Source organism: Stegodyphus dumicola, chromosome 1, assembly GCF_044657685.1.
Source record: "Stegodyphus dumicola isolate Sdum_Otavi_A_Nest chromosome 1, ASM4465768v1".
Taxonomy (NCBI): Eukaryota; Metazoa; Arthropoda; class Arachnida; order Araneae; family Eresidae; genus Stegodyphus; species Stegodyphus dumicola.
In genome coordinates, this window is record NC_140768.1 from 161,719,309 (window position 1) to 161,738,936 (window position 19,628).

The following is a 19,628-nucleotide window of genomic DNA, read 5'->3' on the forward strand; positions in this document are numbered from 1 at the left end:
AAAACATAATTTCCTTTCCTTAAAGGCTGAATGTGTTAGAATTAGTGCTGTTGATGAAGAATTGGAATTAGTGTTATTAATCCATCTCGACCTTCAGCATTCAAAGAAAATTACGTTTCATTTTTCTTGTTTCATCAATAGATGGTGCCAGTAGCTTAACTCCTATCCAGTTATTCTTATCTTATCACTATATCTTATCTCGTTCATTTGCACTTAGGCAGCTGGGGAAGATGGTTCTGTAGCTAAACACTCGAAACTAGTCCTGCAAAATTCACAAATATTGCACTAATTCTTGTTGTTTGACTTCTGCAATGTGCATTCTGTATCCTCTCAAAAATTTCTGGTGTCTGCACTGACCGCATCTTTCCTGTTGGCTTCTTATTTGTGGTACTTGCAGTAGCATGAAAATGATCAACTTAATTATGTGCCATTCTGGTACATTTCCATGCCTCTCAATGTTGAATTGCTGTCAAACTTCTGCTGCGTAGCTGCCATATTGTCAACACTTTTGAAATAAGTTTTTCAATCACAAAAATGCAATGCATCTCAGTCCATTTCTCCATTGTAGCTAAAATTATATCCTTCCTTCACCACTCTACCTTGCTCAGTTTTATATTCACTGCAAGGCCGTACAAGCTACTAACTGTTGAAAGTTTCTCCTGGACCCTTTATGTCTGATGTTGATCTGCAACCAATCTTTATTATAAATCTACAAAACAGATTATATGATAAAACATCAATTGATGTAAATATTTCGGAATACTGATATCAATTGAAATTTGAATAAAACGGTTGTATGCAAAATATTTTGGCTGTTAAATGTTAATGTTAATATGCAATAAAAACTATATTTTCTCAAGGATGTGATTGCTGCCCAACATAGAGAGGAAATATTGATAGCTGGATTTGTATTATCAGTACTTCAGAGATGTTGATGTATCCAATTTTTTTGTTATACATTTCATTTATTCAGCTTTATTTTATCTGCTGTTGTTGTATGTTATTTTCAGTTACAATTTCACTTGGGATGTAACTCAAGGTTTATCTTAATATGGTAGTATGACTAATAGATGGTAATTTGGCTGGATCATAGAAAATGGTGCAATTTTGTATTGTTTTGAGAATGAATTGTACAAGCAAATGACTCATCTTTTGCATAACCACAACTCACTTTGGTGCTTCCTTATTATAGCGGCCCCCAAAATTTAATCTAATCATCTGAGATGTAACATGTATAGCGAGGTATAAGAACATGGTGCAAGATATCGTGGTTTGCTCAGTCATTCACTCTTGGCGGCTGCTATAATAAGGAAGTACCTGTACTTTCTTATTATCTTCAGTAATTAGTTTTTGCACATGTTTAAATATGTGTAGTCATTTATGCTATTTTATTACTGTTCATTGTAAAAATATTTGTCTCTTTCATTATAATTCATTTTATTTTGCAGTGAAGCTTTGCCTGCATTAATTTATTACCAGAAGAAGAAAGTTCAGCCTCAACCTTGGAATGCTAATTTGGACATTGGAACTAACTTAACTATTCCTATAAGTGCCTACCTAAAGGTAATTAATGTCAAAAGATATGATAAAATATTTTTTCTCAGTGTTGGTAAAATGCAGAAAATTACCTCCTATGTTCTCACAATTGCATTAAAATTGTATTTTAATATGTATATGTAAAATAAAAAATATAAAAGCAAACTTCTAATCTTAATTCGCTGTAACCACTTTCGTTTTTTATTCAGTTTGGGGACTTTGTCTCTGTATCTTAAAAATAGTGCTATAAGTCTAAACTGTGTCATTCAAATTAATCGTGCAACCCTACGTAACACTTAATGCAGATGTCTCTTGCCACATCAAACTAATTGTAAGGCAAAACTTTTTGACTCCCTTCCTTCTTCCTCTGAGATATTGCGACACTCTTTCCTTTTTGTTTACGCTTTCATCCTGTTAAGACACTGCTGCAATCATCTACGTTCGTTTCTATCGAAATGGTATCAAAATTTTTCTAGAAATATGCACGATTGGAATCCCAAGTGAATTGTGACCGCAATAGAACATTTATTCATCAGTTGGATTTCTGTAAAATAGTATTCAAATATATTGTGCTATTTTTAGATATATATGTAGTTTTTGTTTTCAAATTTATTTTACTATTTAAAATCTTTGCAATTATGTATCAGAGTTGCAAGTGTCAAAAAAGGCTATTTCTTACATTACTGAACTCATTATGTCACCGAGAAATTAAATGTTATTGCTCATTGGTATTTAAATTTTAGTATCTTATACTGAACTTCTGATATACACAAATGGATTATTAGTTACCTGAAATGCCATAAGGCAAAAATGCCAAATTATCATAATCAGTGTTTAATATTTTCCCTCACATTCATAAGTTGTTAATGTCAAGGAAAGGAAATGAATTACAGGATAGTTTGGTATCTGTCTTCTTTGAAATATGACCAACTTGGTATGCAATCTGGTATAAAATTTTTGATTGGTATATACCATTTTTTTGGCATTCACTGGGTCATTACTGCATGCACTATAGCTGTTTATTTCTTTTGAGACATTGTTACAACTGCTGATGAGTGTCAGCATGCTTTTTGTTACTTTTCAGGGAATTACCCTAGCTTTAGCTAAATTTTCAAGTGATTTTGTGTTTTTTAGTGCATATTTTTTATATGGTACGGTTCATTAACAATAAGTATTTGGAAATCAATCAAGCAATAAAGAAAATCGGTAGGATTGCCATGGAAGTGAAAAACGAAATTGTTGAAAAGAATGAAAGTGGCATGCTTATTGGTAAATTGGTCGTTCATGGTTGGTTGGTTATTGCTAAATTGGTAGGATCGCCATGGAAGTGAAAAAAGAAATTGTTGAAAAGAATGAAAGTGGCATGCTTATTGGTAAATTGGTCGTTCATGGTTGGTTGGTTATTGCTAAATTGGTAGGATCGCCATGGAAGTGAAAAAAGAAATTGTTAAAAACAATGAAAGTGGCATGCTTATCCGGAACTTGGCTATTGCAAACTGAATGCCAAAATGTGTAGATTGTGAAAAACAAAAACACTGTTAAATCGGCCAACAAGGCCAAAGGAGTGTAATTGGTTACCAAACAGTAATCAGAGATGTTAGAGCAGGTTAGAAAATTGCTTACGATCTGTGTAGCAGAAAAAAGTGTATGTACACTGGGGGGGGGGAAGGGGGGACAATTCTATATCTTTCATTCTACTGGGCCAATTGATGAAATTCCAATTATCTTTTTCATTTCTCGAAAGCGCAACTTAGTATATGTATTAGATTTATGTATAGCATTATTCTAACATAGGTATTTTGACACCAAATCAGAATATTTCTGAAATGACATGCCAATTTTTCTTATTTCCATTCAATGACTCAAATTGTGCCAAACTGTAAAAATTGCACAAGTAGTTTTTAAAAAATTAGCTCCTCAATGTTAGCTGAATTTTAAATATATTTGTTAATATCTGTTTTTTATTAAACTTATTCGATTCCTTCTTCCAGAATTCGAAATTTAGGTTCATTCCAAATAAAATTCGCCCATTTTTATAATTTATTTTTTAAATTTGTGTTTTTAAATAATTTTTATTATTTTATTAAATTTTTGAAAAAAATTTTAACTCATAACCTATAACATTTTTACCACCATCTTAAAGTAGATGTATTTCTAAGCATACTTGCAAAAAATTAAAGCTTTTAATTCAAAGTTTCCTAGAATAGATATGAATTTACATATTGGCATGTTTTGAAATTTGGCATATTTGTTATGAGTGATAATAATGCCAAATGTAGTTTGCGCATTTTGTTAAAATCATTTGAAACAATGAACAATGACTTTTTCCCCGCTCGTTTACAATGAAAAAAAAAGGAAAAAATACTGAAAAAATATACCGAGATAAATTTTTTAATTTCTGTGTAAATTTTGCACCAACTTTTACAAAATTTAATATTTAGGCATAATTTGAGTCATAGAAACGAAATATGGGACAAAATTGGCATGTTATTTGAGAAGAAATCCAATTTTGTGTTAAAATACCTATATTAGAACAAAGTGTATATAAATCTAATATATATCCCAAGTCATGTTTTTGAGACATGAAAAACACAGTTTTAATTTTGACAATCAGCATAGTAGAACGGGAGATATAGAACTGTTCTCCCCTTTTTTGCGTGCAGTGTACATTGTTGTGCATAAATGTGCAAATATTTATGTGCAGTGCTTCATTTATGTACAATACAGATTTCATACACTACATTTGTATTTAGTAGTAACAGGCTTCATGCAGTTCTTAGAATTCCTTAGTTTTTTGTAAATAATTTTTAGTCCTTAATTATACTCATGTGACGTTTCTATCTATTGTTTACGATTACCATTTTGAGTAAGAATTAACATTTTGGTGGAATAATTTTTGCCAGTTCATTGACAAATATGTATCTGGTGGTTTATCTTTTGAATTTCTTCGTACTTCTAATATAAACAGTGACATACTTGAATTTCTGGGCACAAGGCTCTATCTTGATCATAAACATTTAAAAATTTTGTACTTACGGAAGTTTATGGCTCCCTTGGCACCTTCGTGAAAAATTTAACTTCTTGGAAGGGGGGGCCTTATTTCCACAATTGCTTTTAGTATGTTATCAAATGCGTTTTGTTGTCCCAATGTCTTTCTCTGCATAAATTCTGCTAGTTATTATTGAAGATGGTGGTGAGCAATACCTGTTTGTTTTTTATTTCGCCACTTTGCAGAACCGTAAATTCTCTCGATATTTTGCGTGTGTACGCTTGTAGTCAGTGCCACAAAGTGGTATTTATGGTTTACAGTCACATGATAATAACCAAGTTTTTCAAAATCACCAGTTTTATAAGCACACCAGCAGAATGAATAAATTATGGATCTTTTCTCTGCATATCTGTCTTTGCCATCGCCATGCTTGCTTTTCTATTCGCTACCTGAACTACAAAATATTCGCAAGTTTCTCGGTATATCCACTGCTGGGGTAGAATTCTCCTTTCATAGTTTTTCCATCGAACGAACAGACTTTCATCTACTTCAACTATTTCTCAAAACTGCTTATTTGTTTTTCAGGCTGTCTGAGGAAATACAAACAGCATGCTTTTCTCATGAAATTGTTCCAGTCGATCATTACTCCAGCCCAACAGTAAATAATTTTCAGCACTATTGCAAATGGAATTCTTAATCCACTAAATGATAAACATGTGACTCAATGAAACTGCAGCAATTCAGAATTCACAATAAATATTGTCTCAACAAAACTGCAGCAGTTCGCAATTAATGATTTGGTCATGGTTTTCCACTATCATGGGCACTTTATCGCGAGGGCTATAAACTTTCGTAAATACCAAAAGTTTTTCTTTTTTCCGAATGAAGAGTTCATAAAATGTTACATCAAAACTACTTTTCCCTTTTGGGAAATGAATACTGCTAAATTTATCAACATTTTGGCAGTTTTAAGATTAATTTGTATACAAAATTTTGATTTGTAAACTTCCGAATTTTTCAACAATTTTTTTTTTTTTTTTAGAAATATAACACTGATAAATACCATTAAAATAATATTAATATATTAAAATTATATTTAAGAAGTGATATTTTTTTCCGGTCTGCTCACTTTAATTCTAAAAAAAAAAAGATAATAAATGCTATAAAGCACAGCTTACGAAACACATCTTTGCAAATGCAAGAAAGCTACTGTAATTTTATTTGTCTTTTAAATTTTTTCAGCATTATTTTACTGTTTCAGAATACTCAAATGTATATCAGTTTTCTCTGTAAAATTCATGTTGCACTTTTCTTTTCTGAATTTTCTTTTCAAAAATCTTCTGGCATTTTGCTCTTACAAATTTTGCAAGTACGGTGAAAGTCCAAAAATCCGCGAAGCTTGGGACCATAGGTTGTGCGGATTTTAGGATTTTGCGGATTTCCGGACAGAAAAGATAAATCATAATATTCAGATTAAAAGTACAAAATAAATAAGGCATGTTAGATACATTTAATTAAATTATTATATACATTTATGCAATAACTTATTATATGCATTAAATTATTATTACATATATAAATTGATTATCTTATTCATTGTATATTATATATGCACAGCATCGAGTTTTGCCGATTTCACCTCATGCAAAGATTTCCGGTTTTAGAATCACTGTTGCTGTAAAATTTCAATAGCTTTTCTTTATTTTTCTGTATATCATACACAATCGTATCGCAATTCCATACGATTCTGCTATAAAATGCACCTATCTCCATCTTTTGCAGAATTCGCACTTTTTGCATTACCGTCAATGCAACTTGTTTACGTTTTTCAACTTTGCAAGTAGTAAAATCATGAGTGTGTGTCTTATCTGTAGTTGTATAAAAAAGGGCTGAAATTTAAAATATTCTTAATTTATCCGCAAAATATCCGGATTAAAAAAAGGCGGCACTAAATAATCTTGTGAAATAACAAAGCTCAGAAAATACAACAATGTGAATCGTGAACTTGAAAGAATTGAGTGAATCATCTGCTTTCTTACCTCGATGCAGATCAGAGGGGAAAAAACTTTTATCATGATGTCAATAATTTGGTATTTCCATTATGATTCATTATTATTCAGTAATTATGACATTATTATTGGGTAAGTATATTTGTTCTTTGATGTTTCGTACTCAATTTTGCGGTTTCCGGAACCTATAAACTGAATGTTTATATTTTGAGAGGCAACGCAGATTTTCGATATTTGACTGTATAATGTTTCTTTCCGATTTTAGACTTTGCACTGCAGAACGTTTTATAGATTGAAGGCAAATTTTATAGATGTACAATACCATAAAAATATGACAAAATGTAAAATGTCTTTATTGGTTTAACACTTACTAGTTGTGTTTTACTGGAAGCGTATGACAAATTTCTTGTTTTTTGGAAAAGCTTAGGAAGCATAATGAAAACAAAATTATTTGAATTTTCTATTTTTTGATCCAAGAAATCTTTCTCTTAGCATTATTGTCTTCCCTTTATTTTCTCTTCTTTTCGCTAGACAAAAAGATGGCAAATTGCAAAAATGTTTCTAATCTTGCCACAAGGGCAGGTATCTGTAAAAAGGAATTTTTCTATTAATAACGAAATTGAAAATTTATCAGGGCTAGGCAGTTAGTCATCTGATGCAGTGTCTGTGGGTTCTAAATTCTGTTGTCCTGTGCCTTCCTAAATTCTAAACATTTTGTCATCACTAAATTTTCTTGCTGTGTGCTTCACAAAATTCTGGTGTACTGGCTTGATATGTATACTACTAACTTAAATTAGCAGTATCTTTAGTACACTTTCAATGCAGGAAGCTTTTCACAGTTTCAAGTCTTTAATTAAATTTACAAATTCTGCTTCTATGTAGAATGTTTCAGCTTGAGATGTATGCCAATGAAATACATAGGTCCGGAGCCAAATTATTGATCACACAATGTTATGCCAAAATGATTGTTTCTTCAATAACGAGGTATTTTATTTAGTGAAGTGAAATAAGAATTGGGACTCTCCACGTGTTTTATCATGGGGGGGGAATCAAACGAGCATGCATTACACATACAAAAAAAAAGGGGGGGGTTGGGAGCTTTGAGGTCAAGACTTTAGTTCATTCCGGATATTGGTCGTCTGGATCTCGGACTTCGTACTGTAGTACATTAGCTGGGTTATAATTTCAACAACTCTACAGGAAGCTACAAAGTGAACTGGGTCAGGAAAAAAAAAAAAAAAAAAAAGTATAATTAATTTTCAGCGCTTACCAGGCATTCACATCTGTTTTGATCAACACCTTTCTGTTTCTCTCTAAGCAAGCACCAGTTGTGGCACAGCCAAGTTTCGGTTACAAATCATGCTGATAATGATTTTTCTCCTCGTTTTAGTCTGTGTTCCTTGAAATAAAATCTGCATAAAACTCTGAACTGAGCAAACCAAGAATTAAAAAAAAAAAGAAAATTTAAAATAAAAGGTTTCAGATTTTTAATTTCATCAAAACGGGCCTTTTTTTATTTATTTATTTATTTATTTTTTACATTTTGTGTGTTACCTTTATTTATTAAATAATCACGTTCTTCGCACTTAAACCATAAAATTCAATTCAACAGCAATATCAAAAAATAATTTTAAATTGAGCATATTTTTAGAATTTCCGATACACGTGCTGGAGATAAAAATATTTCTTCTGTACAACGTTGCTATTGCTCGCTTTGAAATCCTTGAGTTTCTTAATAAAAAATTCATTAAAGTTTTACAAAATATGAAATCGATAATAAAACAAATTCCAAATTTCAAATTTGGGCTTCCAGATGCCCCTATTCGCAGTAGGATTACAACAATCAAAATTGGATGGCTCTAGGTACCATTGTTTTATCACAGTGCAAGAAACATACATTCATTTATGCAGATTCTTCATTTAATTTCTTGAAATATAATACAGAGTGATAATATTTGGTCGCAACAATTTGAAAAATGAATCAACGCAAAATGCCAAAACGAAATTAATAGTCCTTCTGGGCAAATTGCCCCTTTGGACTAATAAGCTAGTAATATATAAAAGAATTAATGTAACACTAATAAATAGTAAAAATAAAATGTGAACAATCTTCTTTAAAATATATGAAACAGTTACAGGTGTAAAATTGGTTATGTTTAATAACTGCTTCTTCTTACAGATCTGTTTTATTCATTGAATATAGCATTAGAAAAGTTTAGGCATAGATAACTGTTTAATTTATTCAGTTCCTACTTGTTGAAAACTTCTTAATTTTTTCTTTGAGCATCCTTAAAATGACTCCATTTCCATGTGCAGAAAAGTGCTTTTGTATTTTAGGTACTGTTTATTATAATTTTAATATTTCAAATCCTATCATATATTTTATTATAATTTTAGTATTTTATATCCAGGATGTTTTTCCTCCCACTTTTCTTTCTTTAATCTTCGAGTGTATTTGGAAAGAAATAGTGTTTTTTCATAAGTCTTTTTAATTTTTTTTTAATAGGTTAATGAATGTAAAGCAAAACCTTGGAAAAATGCATATGCTGAAAAACTGAATGCTAAGATTGAAAAGAGAGTGGCTTATCTTATGAATGATGAATTTCAAATAGAAGTTTCTAAAGAGAATATAGTTCCAGGTAATGTTTACTGCTCATTTTTTTAACATATTTAAAACTACTTATTCAAGAGTTTTTTAATGTACTGTTGTTGAAATAATTTCTTAATAAATATGAAAAGAGTAGCAAATGAATGTATTTTATAAATTGCTGATGAGTAAATTCTGTTTGTCATCTTTGTGTATTTGAAATTATCTGCTAATACTGATTAGTGAAATATTTATAATACGAAGGTTGCTGTTTATATTTTTGGCCTTGGTAACAGTAAGTGTTGCTAGATGACCCCAGACGATTCCAATCAGAAGTTTTATATTTTTAACCATACTTTCTTTAGAATGTGTTGCCATTTTAGCATGATTTGTTTGGTAAACTGAAAAATTCATCTCGGGCAAAAAATTAAATTTACTCATAAACATTTTCATGCTATTCTTTTTGGTAACTTTCAACGTGGATTACGAACACAAGAGTGTTTCAATGAATTTAATTCTTTATATAGCAATAAAGCACAATCTACAGTACTGTAAAAAATCGGTATAATGAAATCAATCATGGTCGACGTTCACTGTGGGACAAATTCCGTGAAGTTTATCCAAAATCGGTTGTTGTGCAAGAAAATATCGATACTGATAAAGCAAGGTCATCATGTGACATACCATGAGATTGAGACATCTTTGGGCATTAGTATATGACAGGCCCATCAATAAGATATTATGTGAATATTTGGCCGTAAAAAAGATTTTTTTTCGCGTTGGATCCCGCATAATCTGACAAACACTCAAAAGAAGACTTGTGTTGATTGATACAAGGAAATGTTGGAAAAATACGTTCAAGGTGCATAGGCTGTGTATCACATCTACACCAGTGACAAGTCATGGATCTATGCATATGAGCCCAAAACAAAACAGCAGCCGACTTCCAAGATGAGCCAAATCCAACCAAAGTTGTTCGCAGAAGATGACCATTTGTTTGCCAGAAGTCATTGGCGAAATTTGAAAAAAGCAAAAGAGGCGAATCTTTCTTCATCATGACAATGCGAACCTTTGTACATTGGCTCAAACAAAGGAATTTTTGATGGGCTCAAACATCAAATTGAGAGTCATCCTCTGTATAGCCATGATTTGGCACCCTATGACATTTTTTTTCTTCTCGTGATCATGTGGCCTGATCAGAATTTGTGCGGTCACCTGAACACATGTGATATGGCAGTCAACCTGTTAATTATATGTGGCAGATTTCAAAGAGTTCAAAATCTTTATCGATAAGTTGATCTTAAAATAAACCAAATGAAAAATTAGTGAGAATGATAGTTTAATCATAGTTTCAGTTAAAACATATCAAATGGTTTTCTTTCACAGTAAAATTCACTAAATTTTGAACATCAAGTTCACATTTACTAAAATTATGATGCAGCTAAACTAAGAGATATCTGAGATCCTTAGATTCTATCCCAAGATGCTGTTGACTAAAATTGCTAAGAAGCGTAAACATTATAGCCATCCTGTGCTTTATTTTATTTAAAGAATCCAGTTGTAGCTTTTGTTCCTTTGTAACTGGAAGGTAGGATTGAGTTTCAGTGGGGAAAAAGTGCAAGATATCTGTCAGTGTATGTAATATATTTTAGTGCTTCTCTTGTAATCTTTTTAATCAAGAGAATTTCACTAGGGCTTTAAGAAGAGGTATGTAGTCTTCTAAATATCTACTAAATTAATTAAATTACTTTTGTTCCATTTAACTCTCTGCTTCTAATAATTATATATGTAACCTAGTAAGTATTGTCAGATGAATATAATATTGTTAGTGCCATACTAAGCCAAAATGCATTGGGATTTCAATTTTTGTTTTCTTCATACTTTAATCATTATTGATAAAACTGGGTTCGTACAGTCCTGAAGAGTCCTTAAAAGTCCTTACATTTTTTTAATTGATTTTTGGTCCTTAAAAGTCCTTAATTTGGGCCAAAATGGGTAGAAGGTTCTTAATTTTAATCATCTCAATTTTCTGTCTGCTTTTACGACTGTCATTTTGAGTGTGAATTAGCATTTTGGAATAATATTTTTTGCGATTCACTGACAAATATGGTTAATTTTTGAATGGGTTCATGAGTTATAATTTGTTCCTATTTTCCTCACCAGAATGCAAATCACTTATACAGTTTTTAAATTGAGGTTTATAGATTGTAAGACAGAGTGTGTTTCTGACCTCTGCTTGTTCGCTGCATTAGTTCCTGCCACCTCTGATCATTTGCAATTCTTTGAATTATCATTGTTTACGTTTGAATTTGTTATGATGATAGAGTTACTAAGCCAGCATAAATTAAAATTATATTGAGCTTTGAGTCTACATTTTTAGTTTGAGTTTGACTTTTCTTGTTTAATTACATCACCATGGGCTGTAATTGATTTTGTTAGCATAAGAATATGCATGTATGTTCTAAGTTCTTTTTAAATAAGAGACTTATTTAAACATTTGTCTGACTTTGTAGTTACTTTTAGACATAGTAATAATTTGCTTTACGTCTGTGTGGGGATATTGGGCTGACAAGTTAGAAGATAAAGCAGGCAGAAACTAGTGAGCACACTGGTTTGCGTATTGAGAGAAAATTTATATTTGCTAGAAAAGACGCTTAAAGAGAAGGAAATTAATATAAATTAGCCAAAATATCTGGGAAGGCTTCAAACTGAAAGGGCAAATAAATATTTTTGTTGAATTTGTTGCTACAAAACATAAATGTTTAAAACATAAAGGTTTTACTGTGTGGTTATCCTAATATCATTTAAGAATCAATGTCATAAATTACATATATTTTAAACTGTAAAATTTTATTAGATTGTGATTTTAATAGGGCTTTTTTAACAAATATTGTTAAAAAAATAAATAAAATTTAATATTTAGCATGTTAATCCATAATGACTAAGGTTATCTAACTAGCTACTTTAATTAAATTATTTATAACTAACTTCTTACCCTTAAAAATTATCTCTGCATATTAAAGGGAGTTATTACCTTTCATTTATCCATACCATGGTCACAAGATAAAACTGAAAAATGTAAAATTTGTGTAAACTCACATTTAGTGAGACTTGTAATAATACAAAACAACTTGTCACTCTGGTGCTTTGGCTTATTGGAACATTAAAGTATATTAACTGGGTTACAGCCCCTGAAACTCTACACCAAACTACAACACTAACTGCATCAGAGCCCAATTAACTTTCAAAACTCTCCAACTGTGCCTAGATCAGGCCTTTCAGATCTGTTCTGATCAGCAGGTCTCTCTGTAAGCAAGCAGCAGATGTGACAGCAACCAGTCTTTTGTTATGAAGTATGCTGATTATTATTTTACTTCTCATTTTAACCTATGCCACTTGACATAAAATCTACCTGGTATTTAAACCTCTGTACCAGGGTTCTCAACCGGTGGTACACAAGAGAAAAATAGGTGGTATGCAAAGAAACAAAGTTTTTTTAACTATTAAATTCAAAAATCTCATGAAGGCAAAAAACAATTGATAGAAATTTCCTGTGATAGAACTCTAACTGAAGATTGTGTAAGGAGCACACACAGTGTGCCAAAAGTTCAATTAACACACTTGTTAACTTTTGGCTAAAGCCAAAAAAAGAATTTAAAGGTGTTACAAATGGAACTGTTAAATTTTTATTGCCTTTCTGCACAACCTATTTGCGTGAACAAGTATTTTCTTCCACGTTTTATTTGAAAAAGAAATACAGAACAAAATTAAGATTGGATCTTAATTTGCGGTTAAAGTTAAGTAAAATAAGCAGACATAAAGAAATTGATCTCTCTTAAGCCCCATTCACAAGAGCAGATTCAACCAGCAGCGAAAACCGGTTCTTCCAACGTGTCCAATTCACACGGCGAACAAGCATGAACTGCCTCACAGAATTGGAGGTAGAACTTGGTTGAATTTTCTACCTCTCCAGAGCAGAGCAAATGGGGAGATTTCCCATACTGCGCTGTGCGATTGCGTCGTTCACTTAATTTGAGCAAACAACATGGCTGACATGCAACTGACTGCTCACTGGACTGTCACCGAAACAATCGCTTTGATAGATATCTAGGGATGCGATATCCTCGGAAAAAATTAGATGGAACCGTACGAAATACGGAAATTTGTAAACGAGTACAGACAAAGTTTTCTGATGCTTGGTATTTCAGAAATATCATTCAAATTAACACTAAAGACGTGCATATCAGCTTCAACGCGACCAGGGAACTCGGTACATTTTAAATGTTTTATTTATTTATTTAAGAACTTTCATCTACTTTTTATGAATATTATTAAATGATTTTAAGCTGAAAAACTTTTTCTTCATTAATTTTTTTTATTTAAGTTTTTGGTAGAAATGTTTTAATAATTAAAATGTCTTTCTTCTCCTACAATTTTCAATGTTTTTCCTCCAATTTTTCTTATTGTATTTATTATAGTGTTCTTAATAACCTTAAGGGTCTATTTTGTAAATAATGAATTAGTTTTGAGAAAAATTAAAAACATATTTTTATGTAAAAACTTTGAAACAAATATTATCTCAATCACATTTTCACTTCAAAACATTTTTTTCAGTATTTTGCAAAACCCATTCTTATATGTATAAAGTGTATAATTTTAGATAAGCGGTAAAAATATTAAATAATTTACACCATATCAATATAAGTTTTAGGACCTTAAGTAAAAGGATTTATCAGAAAAATGCAAAATAAGAAAATACAGTTTAAAGAATATGAGCTGTCTAAATGGTCATAAAATCGTTTCAAATTTCTTAAAAATTTTATTACTGAATTTCAATAGATATATATGTATAAAATAAAGCCTAGTGCTTTCAACGGGTTAATATAAACACAAATTACAGGCTTTTATTTAAAATCTTTGTAAAACACATTCAAAACATGTCAAAAAAGATGTGAGCAAACGTCAGAAATCATCCAGTTCGTTTCGCGTTTGTGACATCATTGCTCACAGTAGCTTATGGGTTAAGGGATGGAAGACGATGTGCATCTGATCCGGTCCTGAAAGTGAAACTGCTTCGTATCCCCGTTTCTCCCTAATACAAATGGTGGGCTGCGTGAAAGAGCATAGCATGTGAACAGGACTTTTAACAGGCCCAAATTTCACACTAAATTTTAGAATTAATGTATTGTAACTTAAATTGTGGTAATTAACCCGGCGGAAGTCGCACCAAGAAAAGTTACTAGAGTGGGCGCATGGGGTATCACATACCCCAATATTTAAAATACAATAAAAATAATATTATTTAGTTTTAAAATTTTTTTTTTTTTTTTTTTTTGTTGTTGTCGTTCTTATGTATTATAAATAAGTGAAAAATAATTGGGTTTCAAAAAATTAATTTCCGAAATAATCTTAGAGTTAAATTTAAGAAAAATGAAAATAATAAAAAAATAAAAATCATGCCTCTAAGTTTCATTGCATCTCTAATACATCATGCTTATTTTATTTCTTCACACTTTGAACGAAATACATTCATGCGGTCTTGGCACAGAATGTTTTCATATTTTAAACATTGCATTTACATTCTTCTGTCCTTCGCGCGAGAACAAAAATGTATCACACCTTTCATACTTAGTTGTTTCGAATTTCATGTATTCGTTTTAATTCTTTGTCGAAACTTCTGCTTTTATTTTGCATGCAGTACGTCAATTTCTTGGAAAAATATTAATCTCTGATTCTTTGTTCAGTACTTTTTTTCATTAATTGTAATGCTAAGTCCTTCAAAAACAGACTTCTGTTTCTGGTTGGTGGATTAGCAGTTGAATGTAATATAATTCAAGCATTTATTAGAGCAACATTCAGTGCAGGAAAGAAAATTACCATTGGTCACCTCCTTGTTATTCTGGCAATTGAATAATTGGCTGACATTTCATCCCCTATATCCACTGCTCCTTTAGTCATATTAAAACATATAATTCCTGACATTTTATTTTCTCCAATAGTATCATCTATAGCATGATCGTTATATAATGTTGAAAGCATAAGAAGAGTTTTTCCTTTTTTAGGAACACCAGGAATTAATGTTTTATCTTTTTCGAAACCAAAACATTGTAGAAAATATTCTTAGTTTCATCTTTAGTTTCCGAAATGCAATCTTCATCACAGATATTTCTAATAAATCTCACATGCGTTGCATCTCCAGTTCATAGGGACTCATTCTTTTTACCATAATGCAGTTAGAAATTTTTAAGAATTTTATGTCAAGTACTTTAAAATCACTTGCGAGTAGAAATATTTACTGTTACATTCTAGAAATAAATTTCTGAACTAAATATTCAGTCAGAAAATCACTTATACGAAGAGGCGCGTGGGGTGTGTCATAACCCAGTTCCAACAAAATACCGATAAATATTTTTCTGAAACACACAGGCAAAGAAAAAGCGGTTCTGAAAGTCAACCACAACTAGAAACTCAGCTACTGAAAGCAGCACAGAATTTCAGTTTCACAAGGTAGGAATATTCCACTTTTATGTAGGGTTGGAGTATGATACACCCCACGCGCTTTCCCGCTGGTTAAAATGGTAACCAATTTTTAATTTAATATTTTTTTATGTATACACAGTTTATATAGCCAACAAGTTGTACAAATGGCAATATATATATATATATTAATATTTCTATTGACATGTTGAAAAATAATCATTGTAAAATGTAGTGGTGGTACTAAAGTTTTTGAATTTAGATGGTATGCATTAGTCAAAAGGTTGAGAACTGCTGCTCTAGACATAGATTTCAAATAAAAGTGTTAAATTTTTATTGTCTTTTTGCATAACCTATTTGTGTGAACAAGGATTTTCTTCCATGTTATATTTGAAAAATAAATACCAAACAAAATTAAAAGTGGATCCTAATTTACGGTTCAAACTAAGTGAAATAAGACCAGGCATAAAGAAACTGATCTCTCTTAAACAGGCCCAAATTTCACACTAAATTTTAGAATTAAGAGCATTATAACTTAAATTTTGCTAATTAAAATGGCAACCAATTTTGAATCTAATATTTTTTATGTGTGCATGTTTAATACAAATATCCAATAGATTGTGCAAATGGCAAAATATTTTTTTAGCATTTCTATTAAGAAATTGAAAAATAATTATTGTAAAATGTAGTGGTGGTATTATTTCATTTTTTGTTCAGATGGTATGCATTAGTCACAAGGTTGAGAACCGATGGTTTATGAAAAAGTGTAGTTTTGAAGTATTATATTTTGCATTATTTAATATATGTTTTGTGTTGCATTATTCTATTTATATAGCTGAAATGCATATTTAGCATTTACTTCAAATTCTTTTTGGATATTTATTTTTTATTTTAATAATAAATTTTTTTTGATAGCTTTTAAGTATGGCACAACACTTGTCCCTTTTACTGAAGAAGATAAGATGAATATGGATTACCAGTCTGGTGAAAAAGGCATGAAAGTTCTTGGTTTTACCAAATCTGAAAATGTAAGTCTCTTTTTGGAAAAATTTCTCTTAAAATGAATCTATGACTTTCAGTTATATGTTTACACTTAATCTGTGGTTTAGAATCTTTGAAAATAACATGAAATGACTAATTGAAACTTTTGATGAAACGAGTCCATTTAGTGTTTTTAGGATAGCTTTTAACTCTTACACTTTTGACAAAAATTGAGATTAAACAAATCACATGCAGTCATGGCTATGAGTAAAACGCATTGAAAAAATGTGAATAAATATACGAGGGCTGTTCAGAAAGTATTGAGACTGAATTTATTCTATTTATTCCAGAAACCCCCTTGCGGTGGGACTGCAAGTATGCATATGTTTCACCTCGTTTCACAAAATCGGCAGGTCTGTACAGCGCCCATTCAGTCACACTGACTTCTTTCATGTGGAGTGTTTGCGTGCATTCATCGAAAACAGAAAATGTCTGAAAACATAGAGCAGCGAAACTGTATCAATTTTTGCTTTCTGTAAAATGGGCACCAAAAGCTACAAGATGACGAAAACAGCATTTGGAGATGATGCGATGAGTCGTGCTTGGGTTTTCGAGTGGTTCCGACGATTCAAGGATGATCGGAAATCAGTGGACAGTTATCCCCATTCTGGACGCACTTCCACCTCTCACAATAAGGACAAGATTGCACAAGTGCAGGCTGTGGTGCGCTGTGATCTTCGTTTAACAGTCTGAGAAATTGCACAGGAGTGTGGCGTTTTCATAGGATCATGTGATGAAATTTTGAGAAAGGACTGGAACATGCGCCGAGTGTCTGCAAAGCTTGTGCCACATCTCCTCACTGAGGATCAGCAATTCCAACGACTGGCAATCTCATCTGATTTATTTAAAAGTACAAGCAACAATCCGGAGTTTATGAAGCTCATTATCACTGGAGATGGAGTCGTGGATTTACGGATACGATCCCGAAACACAGCAGTCGTCACAATGGAAATGTCCCAGGTCTCCTCGGCCAAAGAAAGCACGGCAGGTGCGAAGCCAGATCAAAGTCATGTTGCTTGTGTTTTTCGATGCAAATGGAATTGTTCATCATGAGTATGCTCCCCAGGGCTATACAGGGAACAAGGAATTCTACTTGAACGTCATGAGGAGATTAAGAGATGCTGTTCGCAGAAAACGATCGGTGTTGTGGGCGACCTCTTGCTGGATTCTTCATCATCACAGAGCCCCAGCACACACCAGCAATCTTGTGCAGCAGTTCCTGGCAAAACACGGAACAATCCAAGTAGAACATCTCCTCCCTATTCACCAGACATGTCACCTCCAGATTTCTTCCTCTTTCCCAAGATCAAGAACATCTTAAAAGGACACCAGTTTCAGGACATTGAGATCATAAAACAGAATTCAATGCAGCAGCTTAAGGCCATCTCAAAGTCGAAGTTCCAGAAATGTTTCAAGGACTGGAAACATCGTTGGGCCAAGTGTGTTACTACCAATGGAGCATATTTCGAAGAAGATTAACTCAAAACCTGTTTTGCATAATAAATCAGTCGCGATAGTTTCTGAACAGCCCTCGTATGTGCCTTTTATTTTTGTAGTTCGCAGCATATGTATCTTTATCAAATATAGATGTAAGTTTTAAAATGTGAAACTGGGATACCTTTGAATATAATACACATTCTAAGATGGTAGCTGTTTTTTTAGATGCATTTTAAAATAACAAAGACAAAATTTTAAAATGTCAGTTATTGCCCGTAAAATGTCTTCGGTAGTAGTTTTTATGTTTCCGAGTGCACGCTTAATTCTGTACGTAATTTTTTTTTTTAAATGTTAATATTTTCTCATTTCCACTCTTAATATGTTTTTGTTTGTAAATGTTCATAAAATTATAGCTATATAAATATACTGTTTATTCTTGTTGTGTGTCATAACCAAAACACAATAAAATATTTATGACATAAGCATACTTATGCTCAATCTGTGTTCAACTGTATGTGATATTTTTCATGCATAAAGTAAAATTTATTTTTTATGCACTATATATGATGAAATATATTTTATTCATGTTTCCTTCCTCCCCTTTCCCAAGAACTGGTTTTAGATGCATCATTTTTCAATTTTTACATACATGTGCTATGAGGAATATTGCTGTATAGAGTTTATGCAGCTTATGTGTATATGTAATGATGATAAACTGAATCAAAAGGCATACATTTTTGTATATAATAAACATGTATTCCATGATAAACAGTTTCCATGTGCTGATTAGTGATGCTAGGAGTTGTATCATCCATTGTCAAAAATTGGATCATTGTCGCTATGTGCTTTAGGACAGATTTATCATTCACATCATCTATGCAGTTCTGACCTCACCACATCTCTACATATAATAAAAGAAAGAGTCTGTGTGTCTTTCATTCATGCTGTGCGTAAGCTAATAGATCCAGGGCTATGAAATTTGGTACATAGACAGTGCCATAGCTAGGGTGGGGCAAGGAGGGACATCTGTCCCCGGGCACAGCATCCAGGGGGCGCCAAATAGATTCTACGAAATTTTAGAATAAAGTGTTTTCCATTCATGGCAAACAGAAAGGGGTGCGAAATCTCAAGTTGTCCCCGGGCACTGAAAACCCTAGCTACGCCTCTGTACATAGGTGCATCTAGACAAGAGCCAGTGCACCTCTAAGAGATTTTTTTCAAAATTTGAATCAGATTTTTTTTTTTTTTTTTAAATAAATTTTCTCTCTTTTGATGAAATTTATCATTTTGAATAGTTTCATTCTTTTAGAAATGTGATTTTGGCAACAGTTTTCATTCAATGCTTTGTATGCTAGACTGCTGACTGCTGAAAATATGCGATAAAATATAATTAATTATACTTGCAACATGCACATCACAATCTTCTTATTCTGACATGCATGTGTCTCGCGAGGCACAACAGAAAAAATTTCCTTCGCCCCCTCTCTCTTTATTAGCTAATTTCAAAGAAGTTTGTATATTTTGAATTGTGTCATCCACAAAGCACAATTTT

General features: G+C 31.9%; 1 protein-coding gene across 4 annotated transcripts in view; it reads left to right on the plus strand.

Moving 5' to 3' along the window:
• The window catches only part of Ku80 (X-ray repair cross-complementing protein 5 Ku80), a 98,271-nt gene that overhangs the window by 59,083 nt on the left and 19,560 nt on the right, over positions 1–19,628 (plus strand). For all 4 annotated transcript variants that reach the window (XM_035362810.2, XM_035362812.2, XM_035362813.2 and 1 more), the window contains exons 6-8: positions 1,449–1,563; positions 9,041–9,173; positions 16,514–16,626. In XM_035362810.2, the coding sequence (XP_035218701.1) occupies positions 1,449–1,563; positions 9,041–9,173; positions 16,514–16,626 (361 nt within the window). The remainder of the gene's footprint in view (positions 1–1,448; positions 1,564–9,040; positions 9,174–16,513; positions 16,627–19,628) is intronic.